We start from the raw sequence: 26,210 nt of genomic DNA, 5'->3' as shown, positions 1-26,210 counted from the left end.
TTTGAGCGAGAATTAAGACGACTTTCGAGTAGTAAGACATGTATAAAAGCAACTGACACCATTAATAAGAAGGGGCTAGAACGGTCTTATATGGTGAGCTACCGAGTGGCTAGGACAGGCAAGCCCCATACTATTGTGAAGCACTTCATTCTTCCTGCTGCCTCAGATATGGCTGGGACCATTCTGGGGGAAAAGACCAAAAAAACATACACAGATCATGACTTCATCAAACAACATGATTTCATGACGCATCAGTGGCATAGCAGGAGATGTTTTGAAACAATTACTGCTTTGCATACAAGCCAGTGAATTCTATGCGTTACAGCTGGATGAGTCAACAGACGTGGCGGGCCTGGCACAGCTCCTGGTATATGTCCATTACGTTTATGGGGGGTCAATTAAGGAAGACATCCTCTTCTGCAAACCACTGCAAATCAACACAACAGGAGAGGATATTTTTTAAGTACTGGACAGCTTTGTGACATCAAATGAACTTTGGTGGTCAAGATGTGTTGGTATCTGTACTGATTGGGCAAAATCCATGACAAGGAGACATAGTGGAGTGGTAACATGCGTGCAAGCAGTTGCTCCCGACGCCACTTGGGTACACTGCAGCATCCACCCAGAGGCTCTTGCTGCCAAGGGAATGCCTGACAGTTTGAAATATGTTTTGGACACTACAATTAAACATTTTAAGTTTGTTAAAGCAAGGCCCCTGAACTCTCGTGTATTTTTACAACATACAGAAGTGCGCTGGTTATCAAGAAGTATTGACACATTTTTTTTTCATTGAGAGATGAGCTTAAAGTTTTCTTTTCTGACAATAATTTTCACTTGTCTGCCGTTTGCATGGTGACGATTTTCTCACACGACTGGCCTATCTGGGCAATGTTTTTTCTCACCTGATTGATGTGAATCTAGGATTACAGATACTCTCCACAAATCTATTCAATGTGCGGGACAAAATTGAGGCTATGATTAAGAAGTTGGAGCTCTTTTCTGTCTGCATTAACAAGGACAACACACAGGTCTTTCCATCATTGTATGATTTCTTTGTGTGCAAATGAGCTCAAGCTTACGGACAATGTCAAATGTAATATAACAAAACACCTGAGTGAGCTGGGTGTGCAATTACGCAGGTACTTTCCCGAAACCCCTTTCCCTTTCATGCCTTGCCTCCAGTCCACTTACCAATATCTGAAAATAAAAGAAAGAGCAACATTATTGATTATTATTATATTATTTGTGCCCTGGTCCTATAAGAGCTCTTGGTCACTTCCCACGAGCCGGGTTGTGACAAAAACTCACACTCATTCTTATGTTTAATAAATGTATCTTATAGTGTGTGTGTGTGTGGCAGGCTTACAATGATGGCAGAAAACACCATTTGAGAGTGCGCTGACCCCGGTGCTATAGGGGGTACGCAGCTGGAGGTTGAATGTTTGAAGGGGTATGGGACTATAAAAAGTTTTCTAAGCACCGTCTTAGTTCATTAACCCAGCACTCAGATATGTTACAATGTCTTAGTTCATTAGCCCAGCACTCAGAACAATCAGGAAATTACTTAGCCGTATAATTAGCTAGAGCTTAAGCTCTACTTTTAGGTGCTAACTTTCTCTTTACGAGGACTCATGCACAGTTCATATGTTGGTTATGCACCAGTGTTGCTGAAAGGACTTGATGTAATTGCATTTTTTTTCATCTACATATTACAAATATGTTCACACAAAAAATACTTTCAAAATGTGGTAATCAACTTAGTCCCATCCACAATGTCTACACAACAGGAACCAAGCTTGTCAGAGCAGCTTGGGAGTGAGGAGTGAGGTCATCATCAATGGACTGGAGCGTGGGGGTATTGCTTTTGACGAGCCAGAACAAGACGTTACATTGTTTTCAGGCCACCTCGCTAAGACCCATCAAATGACTTCATGGGTCTCAGAAGAACCCCAGGCGCCCCGGGACCCACATATCAGGCCAGTGGAGCGTGTAGGCACAGTGGGAGAGCAGAGTGGGAAAGGGCCCTCAAGGCATTGTAACAAACTGGTCAGTTGCATCAAAGCAAAGAAAACCAGGTCATGCAGTGTTTTTACCAGTAGTTGATTGGTTATCCTGGATAAGAACAATTGAGCACAACCTAGAAATGCTTCCTTGATTTCTCAAACACTAGAAGCACAATTGTGAAGAGTCATCATACACACATACTATAGACATACATATGTCTGCAAAAAGAATCATGAGTATGTATGCCAAATATATTGTACTATGTTACTGTTATAGAACATGGAGAGGCTAATGAATCGGGGCATGTGTGATCAGAAAGCCTCCTGGCTGGTGAAGCGGCCCTCATTTTCCATGGTGCATACATGTGCTGTGGAGCATTGCAGAGTTCTCTTGAGAGATATGTGTGCGTGTGGAATATCATTAAAGATGCTGCAGTAAGGGAGGGTCTTAAAAGAGCTCATCACTCTGTGTTATTTTATTTATTCACTATTCATACAAATGATACTATTCGAAATATCTATTTTAGAGACCTGTCTCAAGACAAAATAAATACATTAATTAAATAATCGAGAAGCACAATTAGTGGAGCTAAAATAGCATTCAGAGTAAATGAAAGTACACATGATCTAAGGGGAGGGGATGAAACAGACAGTAATTATGCTGGTTGAGTAATTGCAGTGCTATACTTAACTTGCATACTAAGAGAGTCTGGTTTGGATGCTGTTCCCTGGGTTTAGTGCTTATGCTGCCTGCATTTCTTTCCAAAGTGTGCTAACACATCTTATAGTATTACCTCTGGTATGTACCTGATATTCAATTGGATATTGTTGAATCAGATTGTGCCGAGTTGTGCTTATTTTATTGAATCCAGGAGAAACAAACAAGTAATTAACAGGTTAACTGTGTAATTACCATTTTACCACGCCATTACCTAGTTATTTCTGTAGTGTAAAATAAAGTCCTGCCTCGTGGTATAGGGTGTGTCCTCTTTCACACTGCTGAGACCCATTTACACTCATCCAGGCGGGATACTGTATAGTGAAAGAGGATCTGACTTGAAAACCTCCATACTGTAAACAGCTGCCAAAATATCAGCATGTTGTTTTGTTTGTTTACCATCAATAATTTTTTATTCATGTGTAATATTATCAATCTATTTATTCAACTTGTTTTGTGAATAAGCAGGTAATGTCCATATTAAATGATGACTTCCATATGATGTTGGTACAGTATGGGACATACTGATGTGGTAGTGATGCACTGTGAAACCTATCGGACAGCATTGCTATTATATCATAGAAACATCATTAGACTAGTGTTCCATTTAAGTAGAAAGCTGATAACACTCAGTAGATTTAAATATATGATTTATGTTGATTAAAACAAGGGTTAGGCAATAAGGCAGCTCAGACAGGATAAACAGATAAGCTGGATGTTCCAGTTGTTGAGAGCTTTTGGACACAGATTTCCTCACCATTTCCACATTTCCACACCAGTAAATCATGCACAATTGTGTGTGCAAAGAATGTGCCTGAAGAAAGGGAGGTGGGAAGAACAAAGGGTTAGAGAGAGACGAGAGCATGTGATAACAAGCCTGTGATCAAAATAATGCTGTCCAGTTTTTAAAAAATGTCATGTTTATCATTTCTCATCACCCCCTTACATTTCACACATTCTGCTGAGGCAGAGCGAAGCATCTTTAAATGCAACAGAGGAGGAGTAAGGGAGGAGGGATGGAGAAAGGGGGTAGGAGGAGGAGGAGGAGGAGGAGGAGGAGGATAGATGACAGGCAGAGGAAGGAGGAGGGATTGTGGTTGCGTCTGGTGCTATTGTCATTCTGCTGTTGTGCGCTTCAGCGGCAGGAGGGTCTGCTGAAAGGAGAAGTAGAAAACAGAGCCAGGGAGGACGGAGAGAGAGAGAGAGAAAGAGAGAGAGAGAGAGAGAGAGAGGACAGGGAAAGAAAGAAGAGAAAGGAGAGCCTGAGCAGCACTGCAACAGCTGCTGCAGCAGTCTGTCAGGCGGACAGAGAGAGGCAGAGGGAATGAGGAGAGGAAAAAATGAATAATCTGTCTGCAAAGAAGAGCAAAGATCCAAGGACTGTGCCTTGTTAGCCTTTTCTTGTTTTCTCCTGAAAGGATAAGGGGACTGAAAGGAAGACTATTTTTCTCTCTCCTTGCTGATGCTTTTTGAAATGCTCTCATGCAGGAGGCATGCTCAGAAGTAGCGTGAAAGGAGGCAGAGAAGGAGATTTAAAGATGGAAAGGGCGGAAAGCACCAAAACGTACGGCCAAGCAGAGGGCAAAGCTGTTGGCATGGCAGCCAAGAGGGGCAAGTCGGGGGTGCCCCAGAGCGCCCAACGAGGGGAACTGAGGGTGTACCGTGCAGGTAGCTCTGAGGGGCGGCTTCCAGTGTCCTCCAACCTCCGCAAGCAGAGGTCCATGACCAACCTGGCCGTGCTCACCGATGCAGAGAAAAAGATACACCTCTACGAGCCCAAGTGGTGTGATGACATGGCCAAACCTGGAGCAGGACCCCTCAAGGCAGGCAAGCCCAAGCTGGCAGGAGGCGGTGGCGGTGGCGGACGAGGGGGCGCGCCACTCTCACGCAACCTCTCCAAGTCAGAGCACTCTCTCTTCCAGGGCAAACCCAAAACCTTGAGCCCATTGGCGGCTCCTTCTAGTCTGGTCAGACCCAGTCAGAGCCGGATCCCCCGGGCGCCGTATGCAGAGGTGAAGCCCCTGAGTAAAGCCCCTGAGGACGGAAAATCTGATGATGAGATCCTCTCCAGCAAGGCCAAGGCTGCCAGCAAGAAGCAGGCAGTGGGAGCTTCTGTGGAGTCAGAGGCCAAGAGCCAAGGGGATGGGAGCCAATCCTCCTTCCTCAAGGTGGATCCAGAGCTGGTAGTGACTGTCCTGGGTGACCTGGAGCAACTTCTCTTCAGCCAGATGCTGGGTGAGTAAAACCAACTTTTTCTCTCCTGCAGACCTCTACCTGCCTGTCGAGCCTGGCTGTGTGTCTGTTGCTCTCTACAGCACAAAACAAAAACGCCCCTCTCTCCTCTCGATGCCTCTCCCCATCAGCACGCCCCCTTACTACAGCTGTCACTAACACCTGCTTGCTACTGCAGTCCTCATTGTCACTGAATGGAGCTAATCTTGCTGGGTATCGATTGAGATGAACTCCAGGGGTTGTATGCCGTCTCTCAGTGTTCATATTGTATGCACTTGAAAAGCTTTCTCTTGAATGCTGCCCCAGATTTAGCATTTTGTTTTAAAGCCGTATCCTGATTATTGTGAAGCATGGGTTTTGATCAGTTACTGCAGGTGGTGGTGGACAATACCTCCATTGTTTGCAATGCGTTTAGGTTATTGTTTCTAATATCCTACGGGCTGTTATCTGGCGTGTGAAGCATGATGTCATTGATTGTGTGTATAAGGTTGTTTCCTGAGTTCTATTCCGTCTCAGCTCTAGTCTGCTGCAGTGGGTTGACCAACCAGCTAGGCCCTCAGTGATCCTGCAGCTCTCTTTATGCTCCATGCAGAGATATATGTGAATGGTTCCAGAAAATAGGACCTGGGAAATAAACTGAGCCATATTGAATTGATTTTAAGTTCCCTGTGAGACATATTTAGACTCCTTCCAGCCCCATTCATCCGTGGCCATTGACAGATGGTGCCCACACTGTCTATATGGGAAGTAAAATAGCCAGGAGTGGCTGGGCTTCTCTGGTACTCTAGGTATCTCAGTAAAATTATAAGCTCTTTGTTTTCAACCAGGTGTATAAACAAGATAGAGTAGCATGATATAATGTGTGAATGTCATTGACTGAATACAGCACATTTTGAACACAATAGCTTTATTTTTCTGAAACATACAGTGCAGTGTAATGTTTCTGACAGGTTTTACACTGACCAGAGGTATAGGTTGATCACTGGATTGCTTCCTGTGAAATATATTTATTGGCCTCTGGCTATGCATCTCATTATCCCAAATGAGTACATTTGATTAGTGTGCTGAGTTAATTGGTTAATTGACGTTGACATTGATCAGAAACAAGAGCACATCAGTTTTAGCTTAAGACCAAGAACCAAATATCCAACTCAAACCTTGACTGTCATACATCCCACTGTACTCTAGTTTGTGAATCAGCTGCTGAATTGTTGACCTCATTTTAAATTGTGCCGCTGGCTTTATTAGATTGCCAATTTCAAGTACCACACCCCAAGGGACCAGGGATCCAGTCTAGAAGCACGGTTTCTACTGTTCCTAAAGTCTTGCTTCGATACTTCAGTTTAACTGACACAAGGCCCAGAATGACAATTTCTATAGACGGCCACATAGAGTTCCACAGTATGAGTCATAATACCATAAAGCAGTCAAACAGGGAAATGGTTCCAATAATTTTTCCAACATAAATTTTTCCCATAAGGGATTTTAGAAGCACTTAAAATAAGGGCTGCATTTCGTACAGATTTACCCTGGCGTAAATTTTTCATAACCGTGTAAATCTCTCTAGGACAAGGTGAGTTTTATCAATATATTTGCTTCTAATGTGCTAATGGGGCTATCAAAAGGAACTACAAAATGCCATGATGATCTGGACGAGACTGCCGAATCGAGGCAAAGGTAAGAATCTCTGGATTATCTATCTAACGTTACCTAAATGTAGTAATTAATACATTGGCAAAGTTTCTCAAAATGGACAATTCTGTGAACTGTCTTGTGCAAGTTTGAAATTCCTCCTTTAAAAGTTGCGTCATACTGCGGCACACTTTGTGTGCTGCCGCAGCATTCTGTGTCAAGTCATTTAATTGTCAGCCATTTTTTCTGTTCCTGACAGTTATTGATAGTTTGACCACCAGAGGGCATCTTTGAGAAGCATTTGATAGTATTCCGTATTGGCATTACCAGAGAATTTAAATCCTTTTTTATAATAACATAGTTTATGGGATTGATTTTAAGAAATTTGGCTTAATTAATTTGAATAATATTATGGTGTTTCTATTCAGAGAGAAATGAAAAACAAACCCTCACGGTGTCCATTAGGATGGAATGGAAAATATGGCGCTGTACAACGTGACTACAGGATTGGAGGATTCTAAATTATTTACCTTCATTAGACAACTTTGTTACAATATTTCTGTAGATCAGTGATATTTATTCCCATAGTAATTCATTACGGATCCATAACTAAATAAACATTTTCATTCTGAAAGAGTATTTTTTATCATTATTTTATTAACAAAATATATTTATTTGTTTATTAGGCTATTGTGCAGTCTACAATACATACCGTAGTAAACATGGGACAGTGCCTAATTCCTTACATAACGGAGAGCAGGCCATGTCTGTACTACAGAATGCAGGGCATGCGGGAGACCGGTGTTATTTCATAGTTGTGATGTCTTCACTATTATTCTACAATGTAGAAAATGGTAAATACAGAAAAATCGTGGAATGAGTAGGTGTGTCCCATCTTTTGACTGGTCCTTGCTTAATTCATTTGAATAATATTATGGCGTTTCTTTTCAATGAAAACAAAAAAAAACTCTGGGTTTCTGTTAGGATGGAATGGAAAATATGTTGCTGTACCACGTGACGGTCAGCAGTACAGTACTGGGCTATTTAGCAAAAAAAAATCCCTGTGTCGTGCAGACGAGAGACCAGGGTTCAAATCCCCGGTGGGGAGGAAGGAGTCCCGATGCTTGTCTCAGAGCAGCACAAAACGGTGCTAAAGTAATTGTAGGCTTTTGCTTCTAACTTCATTTGATAAAGTGTTTTTAGCCACAATCGCGTTAACCACAATTGATACATTTGGGCACAATCGATAGCGTGCTGGACTTCACTTGTTTAATTAAATTATTATGCTGGTCTCAGAGCAAATAGCCTGGATTGTTACTCCCATTTCGTTCCTCGCTCTCTTCCACGCGTCATTCAGCATGATTGTGGGCGTGCTGGGAGGATGTACTGTTTTTTATTCTGTATATATGAATTACAAATCAGCCTTTACTTAAATCAAGTTTATTACATTGTTACAATGTGTAATCATTGATGTCCCAGGAGCAGGAGTGGTAAACACTGTTGAAGTGTATAATTGTAATACATACATGCAGACACAGCATCATTCAAATAATGGAGTTTGATACACCTGGTATTGGATATGACTGAAAAACAACTTGCTAAATAGCAATTTTCACAAATTAACTTTATGACAAAAAAATATGCATATGTTTATCTCTGCATTAACTAACATATTCCTCTCAATTGTACATTTTTTGCTTGACTTGTTATGACGTTATAAGTACTTACATTTGCTTCCTCTGTAATGTTTTGTCAGCCATCTTTGCTGAAGAAAGTCACCAGGGACGGTTGGTTCACGTCAATTTTGTCATTGTAACCACTCAATATGATTGGTCATATAAAAATGTTGGGACCCAAAAGCATAATGAGTTCTCTAAATCCCCCTTGTGGTGGTCTGGAGCAATAAAGGCGTGGCGCTGAGTACCTCTAAGTCACGCGGTGAAAGCTCGCAACTTTTAAAGGAGGTAACACTGTACCTGTTAGCAAAGGTGTCAGCAAGAGATGGCATGCAGAAACTAGCAGAGATTTGTAGTTTTGCATGATGTCTACGTTGATGCTAATTAGCGTTTTTGAATCTGAGAGTAAATAGAGCAAAATATATTGAAAGTCATCTTGTCTGAGAGAGATTTACACGGTTATCAAAACATCATGCCAGGGTAAGCATAAATGAAACAGCCATTATTTTAAGTGTTTCTAAAATCCCCTATAGGAAAAATTATTGGAACCATTTCCCTGATCGCAAGATTTTAGGGGCATTATGACACCTCCACTGTGGGGTTCTATAGAGAAGTTAGATTAGAACATTTCTAACTCATAAGAAAGAGACTTTAGTCACCACCTTCGTGCACAAAACAAAACAACCATTGAGTTATTCAAATATTTGTCACTGAGGCTGATTTGTTTTTCTCCATCACTCACAGCCCATTATATTAACATTCTATATTCTTTCAATGTCTGCCATGTTTTCGGATGGTGTGATGTTGTCGCTGCTCACACTGATCCCTGTATGCATTGTGTGCTAATGCTCATGTGAAGTTGGGCCATGTAAACCGGATGCAACCCGGATATAGACAGTCCATTTATCTGCTTTTGCGAGTGTGAGTACTGTAGATTACGTTGAAAACAATGGTCGGACATCTTGGATGTAGAGACCTCAGTGCCAGACCGTCACTGTTGTTTCATAGGATGCTCATTTTGGGGTGTATTTTTCTCTGCAGGCTTCTGAAAGGGTCAGCTCTTCTCTGGACAGTAATTTAAGATGGTACTGGATGGTTTGAGAACATTAGGCCATTGCTTTGACTGGATCTAGAGATTGCTCCAAGGGCGTTAAAGTCTAATGTTAGTGAGTTCTGTCCTGAATCATATAGCCTAGAGACTGATTCAAACAAGACAATTGTTGACACCAATAATCATACTTGCTGTTTAGAATCGCTTCATTTCTATAGCATTTCAATATGTACCTGAATGGCCGTTATTGATATCAAGAGGTTTTATGAACAAGCCAGTCAATGAACATTCCAGCTAGCCAATATCAAAGAAGTCTGTATTTTGTTGACATCCCAGCTAGGCAATATAGGTGTGTTTGTAGATTCACTCTGGCTATCTATTCCAACTTCAGAGCACTCTCATCTGAATGTGCCAGAGCGCAGAATAACTGATGAATTTACGAACGCCCAGAGCACTGGCACTCCAGATTAAATTTACGAAACACACCCGTAGAGATATATTTTGTTGACATCCCCTATCTCAACTTAATGGATACATATTCGCTGATCCGACTTCATGGCCATGCTTCATTAGTTTATATGACGGGAGGTTGACCTCTTGTGCCTGTCACGCTTAGAACCAAGTAAACAGTGTCAGTAAACAATCACATTGTGAACATTGTGAGTCCATTGTGTGTGTATGTGTGTTTACAATCATGCATTTGGTTGCATAGCAACCACTTGTGACACATTTTCAGAAATGCACTCAATTCTCACCCTCCTAGATTTTCTAAGGAATGGAGATTTTAGTTCAAATCCATTGAAGTCATTATTTTAAAATGAGGTAATGTCATTTATAACATCTGCTTAATGAATTATTTATTATTTTACAGGATTTTATAATCCCTCATGAGACAGCATTGCAATGAACGAACAGCTTTGTTTCATGAATGGTAAAACCAGGCAGAATTTCAGACAGGATGAACTATCATATACGAGTCATGACTCGCCTTCCCATGTAATATCAAACAGCCCATGAGAGCAAATATTATAACACACACACACACAAAACTATTTCTCTTTGTGGCGCTGGGAATTAAAGCTACAGGCGATTACCTCGCATTTTTACAATAAAGGGCAGCTTGACTGAAACGTCAACAAATAAATGTGCAGAGGCAAGCTGTTTGCAGGAGGACTTTTCCTCATTGATGTAACAGACTATAAGGGGTAGCCAATCGTCTATGAGTGTCCAGCACATACAGATAGCATTCTAATTCTACGGTCCAGCACACTTCTCCTTATTCCAGGTCAGAACATTCATTACAGTCTTTCTTTGAGACAATTCCCCTTCCCTACTGCATGGTATACTACAATAGTCCTCCTTATTGGACAGATACATTTATTCATGGTCTTGTGCATTCATAGTCTGCATAATGCACCAGTAACCCACTTTTCATAAATTATTTTTTTTGCTCATTACAGGAATAATGAATGGACTGTTTTGATTCGTAAATATAGTCTCTATTTGTGGGACACATCCTATGACTTCATTCTGATTCGGTGGTACAATAGTCCTCTGGATGTCATAATAGACTTATTTATGAAGTCAGTTTGTGTAATGCAACCTCGCTCAATTACCGGAACAATTCATCATAAGAGCTGGAGATAGACTGGTTCTCCCACTATATTACCTCTATTGTACAGAGTGCAACTCTAATGGACAAGCAAGCGGAAGGAACCTCAATAGCAATCGACAATTGCCAGGATTCAACTTATTCAAGAGGAATATAGTAATGTGGACATGCTGTTATGCATAAAGGGGGCTGGAGAATAAGTGCACATGAACATAACTAAGGGAGATTTGACTCTTTCTGTATGGCAGATTCAATATCAATTCCTCCAATAACCAAGTCCACGAGGACAGCAGGTCAGGTTGGTAAGCAGAGCTCTGGGTTATTACGACTACTGCGAGAGAATTAGCTGACGGGGCGGAGGCAGCATCCATGAATTATTGCAGTAATTGGCTTGTTGCAGAACGTTACTTCCGTATTTACTAAAAGTGATTCTCAGAGTTTTGCACGTCTTTGCAGTTTCGCTACGTCACGGTCGCCATAGAGCAGGGTTCCCCGACTTGGTCCTCGGGGTGCCCTATAACACCACACAGCTGATTCAAATAATCAACTAATCATCAAGCTTTGATCATTTGAATCAGTTGTGTAGTGTTACGTCAAAAACCAAAACGTGCACTCCTTGGGGCCCCGAGGACCGAGTTTGGGAAACGCTGCCATAGAGCCCATTGGATGTGAACAGTCATGGAAGCCCTCCATGACTGTGACAATAGAATTCACTGCCATAGAGTAGCGGTGAAATAGGTATGTAGGGTATAATGGGTACGGCAAACCCAGTGGTGTAAAGTAATTCAATAAAAATACTTGAAAGTACTACTACTACTTTTACGTTTACTTCACTACATTTCTAAAGAGAGTAATGTATGTTTTCCTCCATACATTTTACTTGACACCCAAAACTACTAATTTAAAGGTTACATTTTGAATGCTTAGTAGGGTAGGAAAATGGTCCAATTCACACACCTATCAAGAGAACATCCCTGGTCATCCCTTCTGCCTCTGATGTGGTGGATTCACTAAACAGAGAACATACCTGGTCATCCCTTCTGCCTCTGATGTGGTGGATTCACTAAACAGAGAACATCCCTGGTCATCCCTACTGCCTCTGATGTGGTGGATTCACTAAACAGAGAACATACCTGGTCATCCCTACTGCCTCTGATGTGGTGGATTCACTAAACAGAGAACATACCTGGTCATCCCTACTGCCTCTGATGTGGTGGATTCACTAAACAAACATGCTTCGTTTGTAAATTATGTCTGAGTGTTGGAGTGTTCCCCTGGCTATCTATGAATAAAAAGAAAAAAAGAAAATGGTGCCATCTGATTTGCTTCATATAAGGAATTTTAAATTATTTATACTTTTACTTTGGATACTTAATGTAAGCTTATTTGAGTAATTACATTTCATTTTGATACTTAATTATATTTAAAACCAAATACTTTTTGACTTTTACTCACGTAGTATTTTATTGGGTGCCTTTGAATTGACTCATTTTCTATTTCTACAATTGGGTACTTTTTCCACCACTGGGCAAACCTATCTGGTCATGCTGTTCCACTAGGAGAACATTTTAAACACTCTCATGGCACTGGAGAAGATTGATAATGGAAGAGTGTGTACACACAGATGAAATAGATGAAAGTGATGGGATTTATTTTTCTGTAGGATTTCTCAACCCTTGCTCTCATCGAGTTTGGAAGAAGGTACCATTATATTGTGCGATAACCAAATGCTAGTGTGCTATTTCCTATCCTCTGGGCTGTTTGTAGTGTTGGAGTGGGGTGTTTGTAGAGTTGGAGTGGGCTGTTTGTAGAGTTGGAGTGGGGTGTTTGTAGAGTTGGAGTGGGGTGTTTGTAGAGTTGGAGTGGGCTGTTTGTAGAGTTGGGGTGGGCTGTTTGTAGAGTTGGAGTGGGCTGTTTGTAGAGTTGGAGTGGGGTGTTTGTAGAGTTGGAGTGGGGTGTTTGTAGAGTTGGAGTGGGCTGTTTGTAGAGTTGGAGTGGGGTGTTTGTAGAGTTGGAGTGGGCTGTTTGTAGAGTTGGAGTGGGCTGTTTGTAGAGTTGGAGTGGGCTGTTTGTAGAGTTGGAGTGGGGTGTTTGTAGAGTTGGAGTGGGGTGTTTGTAGAGTTGGAGTGGGCTGTTTTGTAGAGTTGGGGTGGGCTGTTTGTAGAGTTGGAGTGGGGTGTTTGTAGAGTTGGAGTGGGGTGTTTGTAGAGTTGGAGTGGGCTGTTTGTAGAGTTGGGGTGGGGTGTTTGTAGAGTTGGAGTGGGCTGTTTGTAGAGTTGGGGTGGGCTGTTTGTAGAGTTGGAGTGGGCTGTTTGTAGAGTTGGAGTGGGGTGTTTGTAGAGTTGGAGTGGGGTGTTTGTAGAGTTGGAGTGGGGTGTTTGTAGAGTTGGAGTGGGCTGTTTGTAGAGTTGGGGTGGGGTGTTTGTAGAGTTGGAGTGGGGGGTTTGTAGAGTTGGAGTGGGGTGTTTGTAGAGTTGGAGTGGGGTGTTTGTAGAGTTGGAGTGGGGTGTTTGTAGAGTTGGAGTGGGCTGTTTGTAGAGTTGGAGTGGGGTGTTTGCTGTGGGAAACAATATAAAGGCCTTTCACTGCCATTCTATCTTCTTCTCAGTGAACAGGCTAATCTATTGAGTGGACCTTAAAGGGACGAACTGTCACATAAGTCTTGATTAACTAATCTATACACCTTCATCCTGTCTGTCTTAGACCCGAGAGCACTGAACAGATGAATTTAGCAATCTGTTAATTATTCTCCTCCCTCATTTTTATTATTTTATGGAAAAGTAATAATTTAAACAGTAGGTGAAGAGTTGTGGAGATTTATATGACATTCATAATGTCCGTGGTCTTTCCATTGAGATCTGCTTTAGCGTTGTATCTGTCTGTGTGTGAGTGAGGTGGATTGCCCTCCCTCTCACAGATCACTGCAATGCAGGGCACCAGGGACCTGTCAATCACTTTAGCATGTATTTCCTCAGCAGATGTGGTGCGTAGCCTGCCTGCCTGCATGCATGTCTGCTATTTGGTTTGCTGGCTGCCTCAGCTTCCTGTTTTGGGCCTATATGAAGGTCACTAGCATCTACCCCCTTTGGTGTCTGCCACTACAAAGAGATGGATGTTTTCCTTATAGCTCTATGATGGAGGCACTGACAGTAGATTACATCTTGACAGTAGGTCCATGGCACGCACTGGTGCTCTGAGTTTGTGAAAAGTGATTGATGACATGAAGTACATACATTTTATGGTTAGGATGATATTAAATCAAATGGCATTGTAGATTGGCAAATACATTTCAATGTTACCTTCTTTGACTATACATGCCATGAGTGGAAATAATATCAAAACTATAAGGCTAGCTAGAATGAACCAATAAGGGTGTGGTATATGGCCAATATACCATGGCAAAGGGCTGTTTTTATGTGCGATGCAGGGTGGAGTGCCTGGATACAACCCTTAGCCGTGGTATATTGGCCATATACCACAAACCCCCGAGGTGCCTTATTGCTGATTACCACGTAATTAGAGAAGTACATAGCCATTTTTTGTCATACCCATGGTATACAGTCGGATACACCACGTCTTTCAGTCAAACAGCATTCAGGGCTCGAACCTCCCACTTTATAATCTCCTTTAGATCACATTCACCATTTCCATAATCATTCTTTTTACTGTAAAGATCCAATATATCAGCAGGCTTTGTAGGGTTAAAAGTAAATAAATAACTCTTCATGCTCTGTCAGACTAATGGGGCCTTCTTAAAGGGTGTGTCTGTTGTGAGGCTAAATACTAAGGAGGATGGATGAATGCTATGGAAAGGTGCTTGTCACAGCTATTTGCAAAATGGTGGTGAAGTCCATCTAAACTGTTTTTTAAGGAGATAGCTAGGCTATATCAGTTTGAGCTGATGTAAGCTGATATGAACCCAGGTGTAACCTTAAATTGTTTGAAATACTGAGTGCTGCAGAGATGCTTATTTTCAATTCAGTGATGCTGAAAAGGATCAGACAGTGTAATTACACAAGCTTAAAACAGCTGAATGAGAGTATACATTTAGCTTACAATAGCACTTCTCAGAACATTAACATGACAGACATTTCTCTGTATCCACTCTTTCATGACAGTGAAAGAGGTGTGAAAGGCCATGTATTTCTATTTAATGCTGCACACTAATTTACTCTTCAAGTTTTACTGCATTGTTCTACTGCATTGCCTCAGAGTCAGGGTGCAAAATAGGAGGGGGACAGGGGGATCAGCTCCCCTAAATGCAACAAAAGTCAAACTTGGAGGGGTCTCTAAATCATGCTAATTTAACTATTCTCCTATGTCTTTAAAATGCAGTGCTAAATACGTTTTACAGTGGTAAATGTTTTTTTGAAAGCTTCCAAATTAATTGAACACCCCCACCTTTCTATCGTACTTCCAGCGGCGACAGAGATGGCCGCCTCACTTCGCGTTCCTAGGAAACTATGCAGTATTTTGTTTTTTTTATGTGTTATTTCTTACAATGTTACCCCAGAAAATCGTAGGTTTTATTACATACAGTCGGGAGGAACTATTGGATGTAATAGCAAAGTCAACTCACCAACAATACGACCAGGAATACAACTTTCCCGAAGCGGATCCTCTGTTTGTCCTACCACCCAGGGCAATGGATCGGATCCCAGCCGGCGACCCAAAACAACGGCGCTGTAGAAGGGGCAGACGGAGCGGTCTTCTGGTCAGGCTCCATAAACGGGCACATCACGCACCGCTCCCGAGCATACTACTCGCCAATGTCCAGTCTCTTGAGAACAAGGTAGACAAAATCCGAGCAAGGGTAGCATTCCAGAGAGACATCAGAGACTGTAACGTTCTTTGTTTCACGGAAACATGGCTCACTCGAGACACGCTATCTGAGTTGGTACAGCCACGGGGGTGGGGGTGTATGCCTTATGATTAACGAGACGTGGTGTGATCATAACAACATACAGGAACTCAAGTCCTGTTACTCCTCCCTGTTCACCCACGACTGCGTGGCCATGCACACCTCCAACTTAATCATCAAGTTTGCAGACCACACAAGAGTGGTAGGCTTGATTACCAACAACGACAAGACAGCCTACAGGGAGGAGGTGAGGGCCCTCGGAGTGTGGTGTCAGGAAAATAACCTCACACTCAATATCAACAAAACAAAGGAGATGATCGTGGACTTCAGGAAACAGCAGAGGGAGCACCCCCCTATCCACATCCACAGGACAGCATCTTGTCGACTGTATCACTGCCTGGTTCGGCAACTGCTCCGCCCATAACCTTAAGGCTCTCCAGAGTGTAGTGCAAACCGGGTGCAAGCTACCTGCCCTCCAGGACACCTACACTACCCGATGTCACAGGAAGGCCAAAAAGATCATCAAGGACAACAACCACCAGAGCCATGATAGCGTGTTCACCCCGCTATCATCCAGAAGGCGAGGTCAGTACAGGTGCATCAAAGTGGGGACCGAGAGACTGAAAAACAGCTTCTATCTCAAGGCCATCAGACTGTTAAACAGCCATCACTAACATTGAGTGGCTGCTGCCAACATACTGACTCAACTCTAACCACTTTAATAATGGAAAAATTTATGTAATCAATTTATCACTAGCCAATTTATATAATGCTTACACACCATACATTACTCATCTTATATGTATATACTGTACGCTATACCATCTACTGCATCTTGCCATCTGGATGTAATTAAATGTATCACTAGCCACTTTATACAATGTTTTCATACCCTACATTACTCATCTCATATGTATATACTGTAGTCTATACCATCTACTGCATCTTGCCAATGCCGTTCAGGCATCACTCATTCATATATTTGTATGTACATATTCGTATTAATTCCTTTCCACTTGTGTGTTTTAGGTAGTTGTTGTGAAATTGTTAGGTTATATTACTTGTTAGATACTACTGCATGGTCGGAACTAGAAGCACAAGTATTTCGCTACACTCACATTAACATCTGCTAACCATGTGTATGTGACAAATACATTTGATTTGATTTGGTTTAAAACATGTATTTCTACGTGGCTGGACAAACCGTCACCCTGTTCAGGAATGGTATACGTCCTATAGGTTGCTGAATTTCGGCCTCAGCTGGGTTACTTTAAACGGATAGATTTTACTTTGTACTTCCACATGTTCCCAATTTGTTTGCCATGCGTCCTTGATAAAAAAAAAGCATTTTTTCCAATGCATTAGATTTATTGGTTGAGTTATCATTGTTTGCTTTTGTCAGTCAGCTGTGTAGAGCGCTCGTTGTTTTCTTTTTCAGGTGCGTGCATTTATTGGTATTCTCCATGCTTTCTGTCGCCACAAGAAGTAGACCATATATTTAGCTTTTTTATTTTCTATCGATATTTGTTTTCTTTCCTGGATCAGCTGATGATGGTCGGCAATATTTACTAGACACCTAGCCTACAGATAGACCTCAATGCACATCCAATCCATCCAACAAGTAGGCTATAAGTTAATGACAGTAGGCCTATATTGGCTATAATTGACTCTTTCGGGTTAGGATCATTTGATTTTTCACTGACATAGGCCTACATTATTTTGGATTTGTGTGCCCATGAGACATGTTTTCACAGCAAAACATAATGAAATGTTATGTAGGCATAGTTACTTACATGACATTTTCTGCAATCTCCAAGATTCCGGATTCCTACAGAGTTGAAATAAGTTCAGCGTTCTAATGCAATTGTTAATGCTTCACTTGACAAATAATGCGGCCATAAATGTCATTAATGTAAGGAAATAAAGGTAGTGTTTTATGACACACGATCTGCGAAGGCTGCAAGCGTATTTTACTGTTTACAATGCAATTCATTGTTTCTGTTTCTACACGGTGATTGTGTGATGACAGGATAAAAACTACAAACAATGTGATATCTTAACGGAGCTTTCAAGACAACTGGGAATCATCACAGTACATCAGTGATCTTCAGGTCGGAAAGTTGGAGTTCTAGATAGATGCCCAAGTTTCCGATTTGGAATTCCAAGTTGGATGACCATTTAAAACGTAGCTCGTTTTTTTGCGGTCGTCTTGAACGCTCTGAAGGTCATTTCTGCATTCCCAGTTGTTTTGAACTCGGCATAAGCAGCTTTATATGAAGCCTGTGTGTGTGTGTGTGTGTGTAGCATTGCCTCGGTTGATAGGGTAGGCTACCGCCAGTGGTGCAGTCCCACCTTTTTCTGAAAATGCATTGAAAGTATAGGGAGTGTAACTTTTTCCACCACGACCTGCAATCAGAGTTTACCCACCATTTTTCTTTTTAGCACACTAGGCCACATGACTGGATACTGGTGGGCCTGTTTGGTCCGTGATAATATACATTGTCATGTAGCCTAGTCTATTACATTGACTGTGTGTGTTATGGTGACCATACCGAGTCCCTACTTTTCAGGCTAAAAAAAGGGCAATTCGTTAGCAAGACGCATCAATTAATGTAGGTCGAATCAATGGCATTCGGCGAATGTCATTAAGCACACTTTTTGGTGTTTTCTAACAGTTGATATTATCCATTAATTTGAATGCTGGAATTATTTTGTAGTAGACAAACATGCACCAGGCAGCCTACTTTTTTGATGGCAATCAGATAATAAAAGGTCATTCATTTTTTACCGTTAAATAACATCTTCACTATTAGGCCCATAAAGGAAATTGTGCATGCATGCAACCACAGTGTAATTAGCACTCCGCTCAGAGTGAAGAACTAATGAATACGGTATATGGCTCATTATTTGAGATGTGTTTCCTCTGCTATGGTTGACTCTCAGCCAACACCCCCAATTAATTCAATAGATGATAATTTTTTCAACTGTCGTGAGGTTTTGCCTGTAGCTATTTTACTGTATAGTAGAAAATGAATGTATCCTCTTCAGTATCTTAGTCAAAGACAAATCCAGTCATTAATTTTAACAAATGAGACATCTCCGCGTTATTGATTTAGGATAGGATGATCATGTCTTGTCCACTGCCCATGCAGTTCCCAATCTCCCTTTGTTTTGCTATAATTTACTATGGATTATTTTTAGCGTGTGTGAGTGCGTGCTTGTGTAGATGGGCAGTTTGCGGTGACTGAACACTTGTGTGAAATGTTTATTGTGTTATGATAAAATAATTGCCTAAATGTATGCAGGAACATGCACACACATCCTGGTGAATGCGTTTAACCTTTTGGGAGGCTATAGAGCAGGGATATTAAACTCATTCCATGGAGGGCCTAGTGTCTGTAGGTTTTTGGGAAACCCTGCTATAGAAGTTGGAGTTCACACAGAATGTCAGACGAATTCCCCTGGTGGCCACTCACAGTCATCAGTGTTTCACAGTTAGGGCTGTACCATTCGGGATCCAATAGAGGGGTGTTCCACAGTTAGGGCTGTACCATGTCAGGATCCAATAGAGGGGTGTTCCACAGTTGGGGCTGTACCATGTCAGGATCCTGTAAGGGGGTTAGAGCAGCGTTGCCATGGTGAGAATGACGACGGAGGGGATGGCAGCCCTTTTACGGGCTCCTTTTCGCATTGTTTGTAACTCATTTTGTCCATAATGTTGCTGCTTATGACCGAAATTACCTTCCGGATATCAGAACAGAGATTACTCACCTCGAAATGGACAAAGATCTTTTCTTTAATGAGTCCGATGCAAAGGATATACTGCTTTGTCAAGACAAGACCCAAATCAAATCTAATTTTATTGGTCACATACACATGGTTAGCAGATGTTAATGCGAGTGTAGCGAAATGCTTGTGGTCTAGCGAAAATGCTTGTCATCTGCGTGAAAATTCGCCGGTGAGGAGGTAAACCACCACTACCCTCCAAATTATTGGCCAATGTATAATCATTGGAAAATAAACTGGACGATCTACGATTAAGACTATCCTACCAACAGGACATTGCAAACTGTAATATCTTATGTTTCACCGAGACGGGGCTGAATGACGACATAGATAATATAGAGTTGGCTGGGTTTTCTGTGCATCAGCAGGACAGAGCAGCTACATCTGGCAAGACGAGGGGCGGGGGTGTGTGTCTATTTGTCAATAACTGCTGGTGCCCGATGTCTAATATTAAATAAGTCTCGAGGAATTGATTGCCTGGTAGAATATCTCATTATAAGCTGTAGACCACACTATCTACCAAGAAAATTCACATCTATATTATTCGAAGCCTTCTATTTACCACCACAAACTGATGCTGGCACTAAGAAAGCACTAAACTAGCTGTATAAGGCCATACGCAAACATGAAAATGCTCATCCAGAAGTGATGCTCCTTGTGGTTGGGGAGTTAAATCTGTTTTACCTCATTGCTACCAAAATGTCACATGCAAGCAGATGGAAAAAAACTATAGAACACCTTTACTCCACACACAGAGATGCATAAAAAGCTCTCCCTTGCCCTCCATTTGGCAAATCTGACCTATTTTATTTTTTATATAACCTTTCTTTAACTAGGCAAGTCAATTAAGAACAAATTCTTATTTACAATAACGGCCTACACCAGCCAAACCCGGATGACGCTGGGCCAATTGTGCGCCACCCAATGGGACTCCCAATCACGGCCGGTTGTGATACCCTGGTTTGAATCCAGGCAGTGTCTGTAGTGACGCCTCTAGCACTGAGATTGGATCAGGGGAAGGGGGACCCTGGTACCCTGGAGAAGGGTACCAAAAAATGTCTGCTGCATTGAAGGTCCCCAAGAACACAGTGGCCCCCATCATTCTTATGGAAGAAGTTTGCAACCTTCCAGAAGGACAACCAGCTCTGCAGCACTCCACCAATCAGGCCTTTATGGTAGAGTGGCCAGATGGAAGCCACTCCTCAGTAAAAGGCACAAGACACTCCACTTGGAGTTTACCAAAAGGCACCTAAGGAACTCTCAGACCACGAGAAATAAGATTCTCTGGTCTGATGAAACCAAGATTGAACTCTTGGGCCTGAATGCCAAGTGTCACGGCTGTTGGAAACCTGCCATCATCCCTACAGTGAAGCATGGTGGTGGCAGCATCATGTTGTGGGGATGTTTTCAGCAGCAGGGACTGGGAGACTAGTTAGGATCAAGGGAAAGATAAATGGAGCAAAGTACAGAGAGATCCTTGATGAAAACCCGCTCCAGAGCACTCATGGCCTCAAACTATGGCGAAGGTTCACCTTTCAGTGGCTTCAGGACAGGTGTCTGAATGTCCTTGAGTGACCCAGCCAGAGCCTGTACTTGTACCCGATCGAACATCTCTGGAGAGATCTGTAAATAGTTGTGCAGCGATGCTCCCAATACAACCTGACAGAGCTTGAGCGGATCTGCGGAGAAGAATGGGAGAATCTCGCCAAATACAGGTGTGCCAAGCTTGTAGCATCATACCCAAGAAGACTCTATGCTGTAATCGCTTCCAAAATGTGGAAATAGTCAAGGGGTCTGAATACTTTCTGAATGAACTGTATGGAGACTTTTTATTGCCAAAAATGTTGGGTTAAATATATATATATATATATATAGATATAGGACAGACCCTTCAGGACTAACTTAATTTTTATATTTTTGGGGACAGTCTGTTGTTACATGTAGTGAATCTGTTATTCAATGCATTTGTATGAGCAAATAGCAGTAAAGCCAAACATTTTTTTCATCAAATAAATGTTTTATATGTATTCTTTTATACTTCAAGGGGTCTTAAAATTCAAAATCAAATAGCTAAATTATTCTGTGTATGACCTTCTTAAATCAAATCCATATTGCTTAGAATAACCCCACCCTTCCCCTGGCTAATGAGTGACATTTATTCAGTACAGTCTAATTCAATCTTTGGGAAATCAACGTTATGTTTAATATATTCAATAACTGGAAGTCGAATATTTGGGATATCTCAAGGTATAAAGACACAACAGATTAACAGTGATACATGGGATATGTGAATTAATTTTGTATCTGACCATAGTGACTGGTGTGATGTCCCCACAGACCCAGTCTCACCATAGTGACTGGGGTGATGTCCCCACAGACCCAGAGTCTCACCATAGTGACTTGGGGTGAGGTCCCCACAGACCCAGAGTCTCACCATTGTGACTGGTGTGATGTCCCCACAGACCCAGAGTCTCACCATAGTGACTGATGTAATGTCCCCACAGACCCAGAGTCTCAGAGGAAACGTACGGTGCAGAATGTCCTTGACCTCAGACAGAACCTGGAAGATACCATGTCCAGTCTACGGGGAGCCCAACTCAGCCATGGGTGAGTACATTACCATACACTAAGTTCATAGATTATAGTTGAGCAATAAGGCCCGAGGGGGTGTGGTATATGGCCAATATACCATGGCTATGGGCTGTTCTTATGCACGACGCAACGCATAGTTCCTGGATACAGCCCTTAGCGATGGTATATTGGCAATATACCACAACCCCCCAAGCTGCCTTATTGCTATTATAAACTGGTTACCAATGTAATTAGAGCAGTAAAATACATGTTTTGTCATACCTGTGGTATACGGTATGATATACCACAGCTTTTAGCCAATCAGCATTCAGGGCTCCAACCACCCAGTTTATAATAGACAATAAATACTGGGGTGTTTCTGATGTTATGTACTGGTGTGAGTGGGGCATAATGTTAAAGAGCATTCTCCTTTTTTCCATCTGTTTCCATCTGTTTCCATCTGCTCAAACGTTACTTCACACCCACACATATACAGGTAACGAGTTCAAACAGGTGCAGTTAATACAGGTAATGAGTGGAGAACAGGAAGGCTTCTTAAAGAAAAACTAACAGGTCTGTGAGAGCCGGAATTCTTACTGGTTGGTAGGTGATCAAATACTTACTGTATGTCATGCTTTAAAATGCAAATTAATTACTTAAAAATCATACTATTCGATTTTCTGGATTTTTGTTTTAGATTCCGTCTCTCACAGTTGAAAAAAAAAATTACAGACCTCTACATGCTTTGTATGTAGGAAAACCTGCAAAATCGGCAGTGTATCAAATACTTGTTCTCCCCACTGTATATATAATAGTTGCATTGATCACAAGTAGATATGTGTGTAAACTTAGAAGAAAGCTGTGGATTTGTTTGAGACATGTAATATACTCATACACACATGAAACACAATGAACAGATTGATGGGGTACACGCGTAATCAATGTTTACACTCAATGTTAACTCTCATCCTCTGTCATCTTGGCAACCTGCCACCTGGTAAACATGTTCTGTCAATCCCTCTCAAACAGACTTTATTTTTCAAGACCATCATGTTCGGGACACGTTTCAGACTGTCTCTATCACCGTGAGACACAAACAATAACAAAAAACACCAGAGTTTAGCCCCACAGGATACCGAAGAAACTGGCAGAAACCGAAACATTTGTTAACAAAAAGTCATTCTGCATTCAAAGACTGTATGCCTGCCATTTTGGCTGCTGCTTATCCCCAGCTCAACAGTATGTGCTCTGCCTACCAATGTTCCTTGCCTTTAGGTCTCTCTGTGAGGTGTGTACTGTTGATGTGCTAGGGGATTCCATCCCAGACATGAGCTCTGAATTTCCACAGCCCTGGCCTCTAGAGACTGACAGACTGTTCAGTAACTTTACACAAAAACTTTGACCTTGGCCACCGAACTTCTAGGCACTGATCAAAATCTACTATAGGTAACACCCACATTCAGTGCTACTCGTAAATCCTCATCTTCTAATGACTTTAATAGTTCAGCTCCCTGTCATAACTCCCAAACATATACCCTACTGTATGGAATCGTTTGATGTGCATCTATACGTTTAAACTACCTCAATTGAAGCTACATTTCAAAAACTCTCAAGGAAGTACTGTACTAATGTGAGATAGTTTATCATTTCACCGAAGCATTGTGAGAGTTGACCTGTCTTTTTTAAACCTTATGCTTTGTGTAGTTCATACATGCATAATCTATGAGCAGAATTACTGTTTTACCTCATTTAGCCACGAAATCCCTAGTTTGAAAGGGATTGTTTTTCTGGAAACTGTGCTGCGCCATTTTCCCAATTTTTTTCCCCCATGTGGGCTATCCATGTAGCAATTAGAGGTCTAGCCAATGAGCTTCAGCCCCTCGCCATTTAAGTGACAGCTAGCAAGATGCACAAACAGCAGAGCAAAAGAGAGAGAGAGCCAAGATGTGCTTCACATATCTGGACATACTGTATGTAACGTAGTTACTTTTGGCTTGTGGGCACTACTTTCAGAACTACCAGGTAAAAAGTATTCAAATGTACCAGAGAATGTCTTTAACCCCCTAGAGTCGATTGATGCGCCGGTTCGTCAAACTAAGTTACATAACAAAAAAATATTCATATAAATCTGTTAGTTTATTATGGAAAGGAGAGACACTCATGAACACGATGGAGGCATCCTCTGTTTTGTTCTACGACCCCCACAAGTGTCAGGAGACTCGTCTGAAGTCGGTACCGTGGATATGCCAACTTCTGTTTGGTAGCGTCCGAACCATTTGGGCTAACATGTTCTGTCAATCCCTCTCAAACAGACTTTATTTTTCAAGACAATCATGTTCGGTACACGTTTCAGACTGTCTCTATCACGATGAGACACAAACAATAACAAAAACACCAGAGTTTAGCCCCACAGGATACTGGAGAAACTGGCAGAAACCGAAACATTTTTTTACAAAAAGTCATTCTGCATTCAAAGACTGTATGCCTGCCATTTTGGCTGCTGCTTACTGTCTCTATCACAAACTAATGGGACCCAACTGTGGGAAGGGGAGATTGTCATGAACAAATCAAATCAAATCAAATTTATTTGTCACATACACATGGTTAGCAGATGTTAATGCGAGTGTAGCGAAATGCTTGTGCTTCTAGTTCCGACAATGCAGTAATAACGAACAAGTGATCTAACTAACAATTCCAAAAAAAAACTACTGTCTTATACACAGTGTAAGGGGATAAAGAATATGTACATAAAGATATATGAATGAGTGATGGTACAGAGCAGCATAGGCAAGATACAGTAGATGATATCGAGTACAGTATATACATATGAGATGATTATGTAAACCAAGTGGCATAGTTAAAGTGGCTAGTGATACATGTATTACATAAGGATGCAGTCGATGATATAGAGTACAGTATCTACGTATGCATACGTAGAACGGTGTTCTCCGTTGTGATCTACGACCACAAGTGTCAGAAGACTTGTCTGAAGGTAACTGGTACCGGTTTACAAAAACCAATGGAAGTACGAAGGTAGTTTTGTGCCGACCCAAAAAAGGGGGTTAAATATGTGTAAAAAACGTTTAGGACAGATACTTACTTCAATACCTTTGTTTCTTACGATTCTTTAAAAATATACATATTTATTTTTGCCATGTGCTATTCAATGCATTTCTATAAAGTTGACACAAGTCATTTCTCCAACAATTGTTTACAGACAGATTATTTCACTTATAATTCACTGTATCACAATTCCAGTGGGTCAGAAGTTTACATACACTAAGTTGACTGTGCCTTTAAACAGCTTGGAAAATTCCAGAAAATTATGTCATGGCTTTAGAAGCTTCTGATTGGCTAATTGACATAATTTGAGTCAATTGGAGGTGTATCTGTGGACGTATTTCAATCATTGGGCGCAATTTCCAAATGCCTGAAGGTACCACGTTGATCTGTACAAACAATAGTACACATGGAAAAACACCATGGGACCATGCAGCCGTCATACCGCTCAGGAAGGAAACGGGTTCTGTCTCCTATAGATGAACGTACTTTGGTGCGAAAAGTGCAAATCAATCCAAGAAAAACAGTAAAGGAGCTTGTGAAGATTCTGGAGGAAACAGGTGCAAAAGTATCTATATCCACAGTAAAATGAGTCCTATATTGACATAAGCTGAAAGGCAGCTCAGCAAGGGAGAAGCCACTGCTCAAAAACCACCATAAAAAAGCCTGACTGCGGTTTGCAACTGCACTTGGGGACAAAGATCATACTTTTTGGAGAAATGCCCTCTGGTCTCATGAAACAGAAATAGAACTGTTTAGCCATAATGACCATCGTAATGTTTGGAGGAAAAAGGGGGAGGCTTGCAATCAGAAGAACACCATCCCAACCATGAAGAACGGGGGTGGCGGCATCATGTTGTGGGGGTGCATTGCTGCAGGAGGGACTGGTGCACTTCACCAAATAGATAGCATAATGAGGCAGGAACATTATGTGGATATATTGAAGCAACACTTCAAGACATTAGATAGGAAGTTAAAGCTTGGTCGCAAATGGGTCTTACAAATGGA

General features: G+C 41.6%; 1 protein-coding gene across 9 annotated transcripts in view; it reads left to right on the top strand.

Moving 5' to 3' along the window:
• Positions 1 to 3,417: 3,417 nt before the first annotated feature.
• Positions 3,418 to 26,210, top strand: part of LOC109899205 (neuron navigator 1) — a 107,406-nt gene continuing 84,613 nt past the window's right edge. For 8 of the 9 annotated variants that reach the window (XM_031832218.1, XM_031831947.1, XM_031832141.1 and 5 more), the window contains exons 1-2: positions 3,419 to 4,956; positions 22,076 to 22,178. In XM_031832218.1, the coding sequence (XP_031688078.1) occupies positions 4,215 to 4,956; positions 22,076 to 22,178 (845 nt within the window). In that variant the 5' untranslated portion in view covers positions 3,419 to 4,214. Of the gene's footprint in view, positions 4,957 to 22,075; positions 22,179 to 26,210 lie in introns of all 9 variants that reach the window. The other variant, XM_031832004.1, reaches the window with a different exon arrangement.

This window comes from Oncorhynchus kisutch, linkage group LG1 (assembly GCF_002021735.2).
Source record: "Oncorhynchus kisutch isolate 150728-3 linkage group LG1, Okis_V2, whole genome shotgun sequence".
In the NCBI taxonomy this organism is placed as follows: Eukaryota; Metazoa; Chordata; class Actinopteri; order Salmoniformes; family Salmonidae; genus Oncorhynchus; species Oncorhynchus kisutch.
This window is presented reverse-complemented; position numbering and strand designations above follow the sequence as displayed.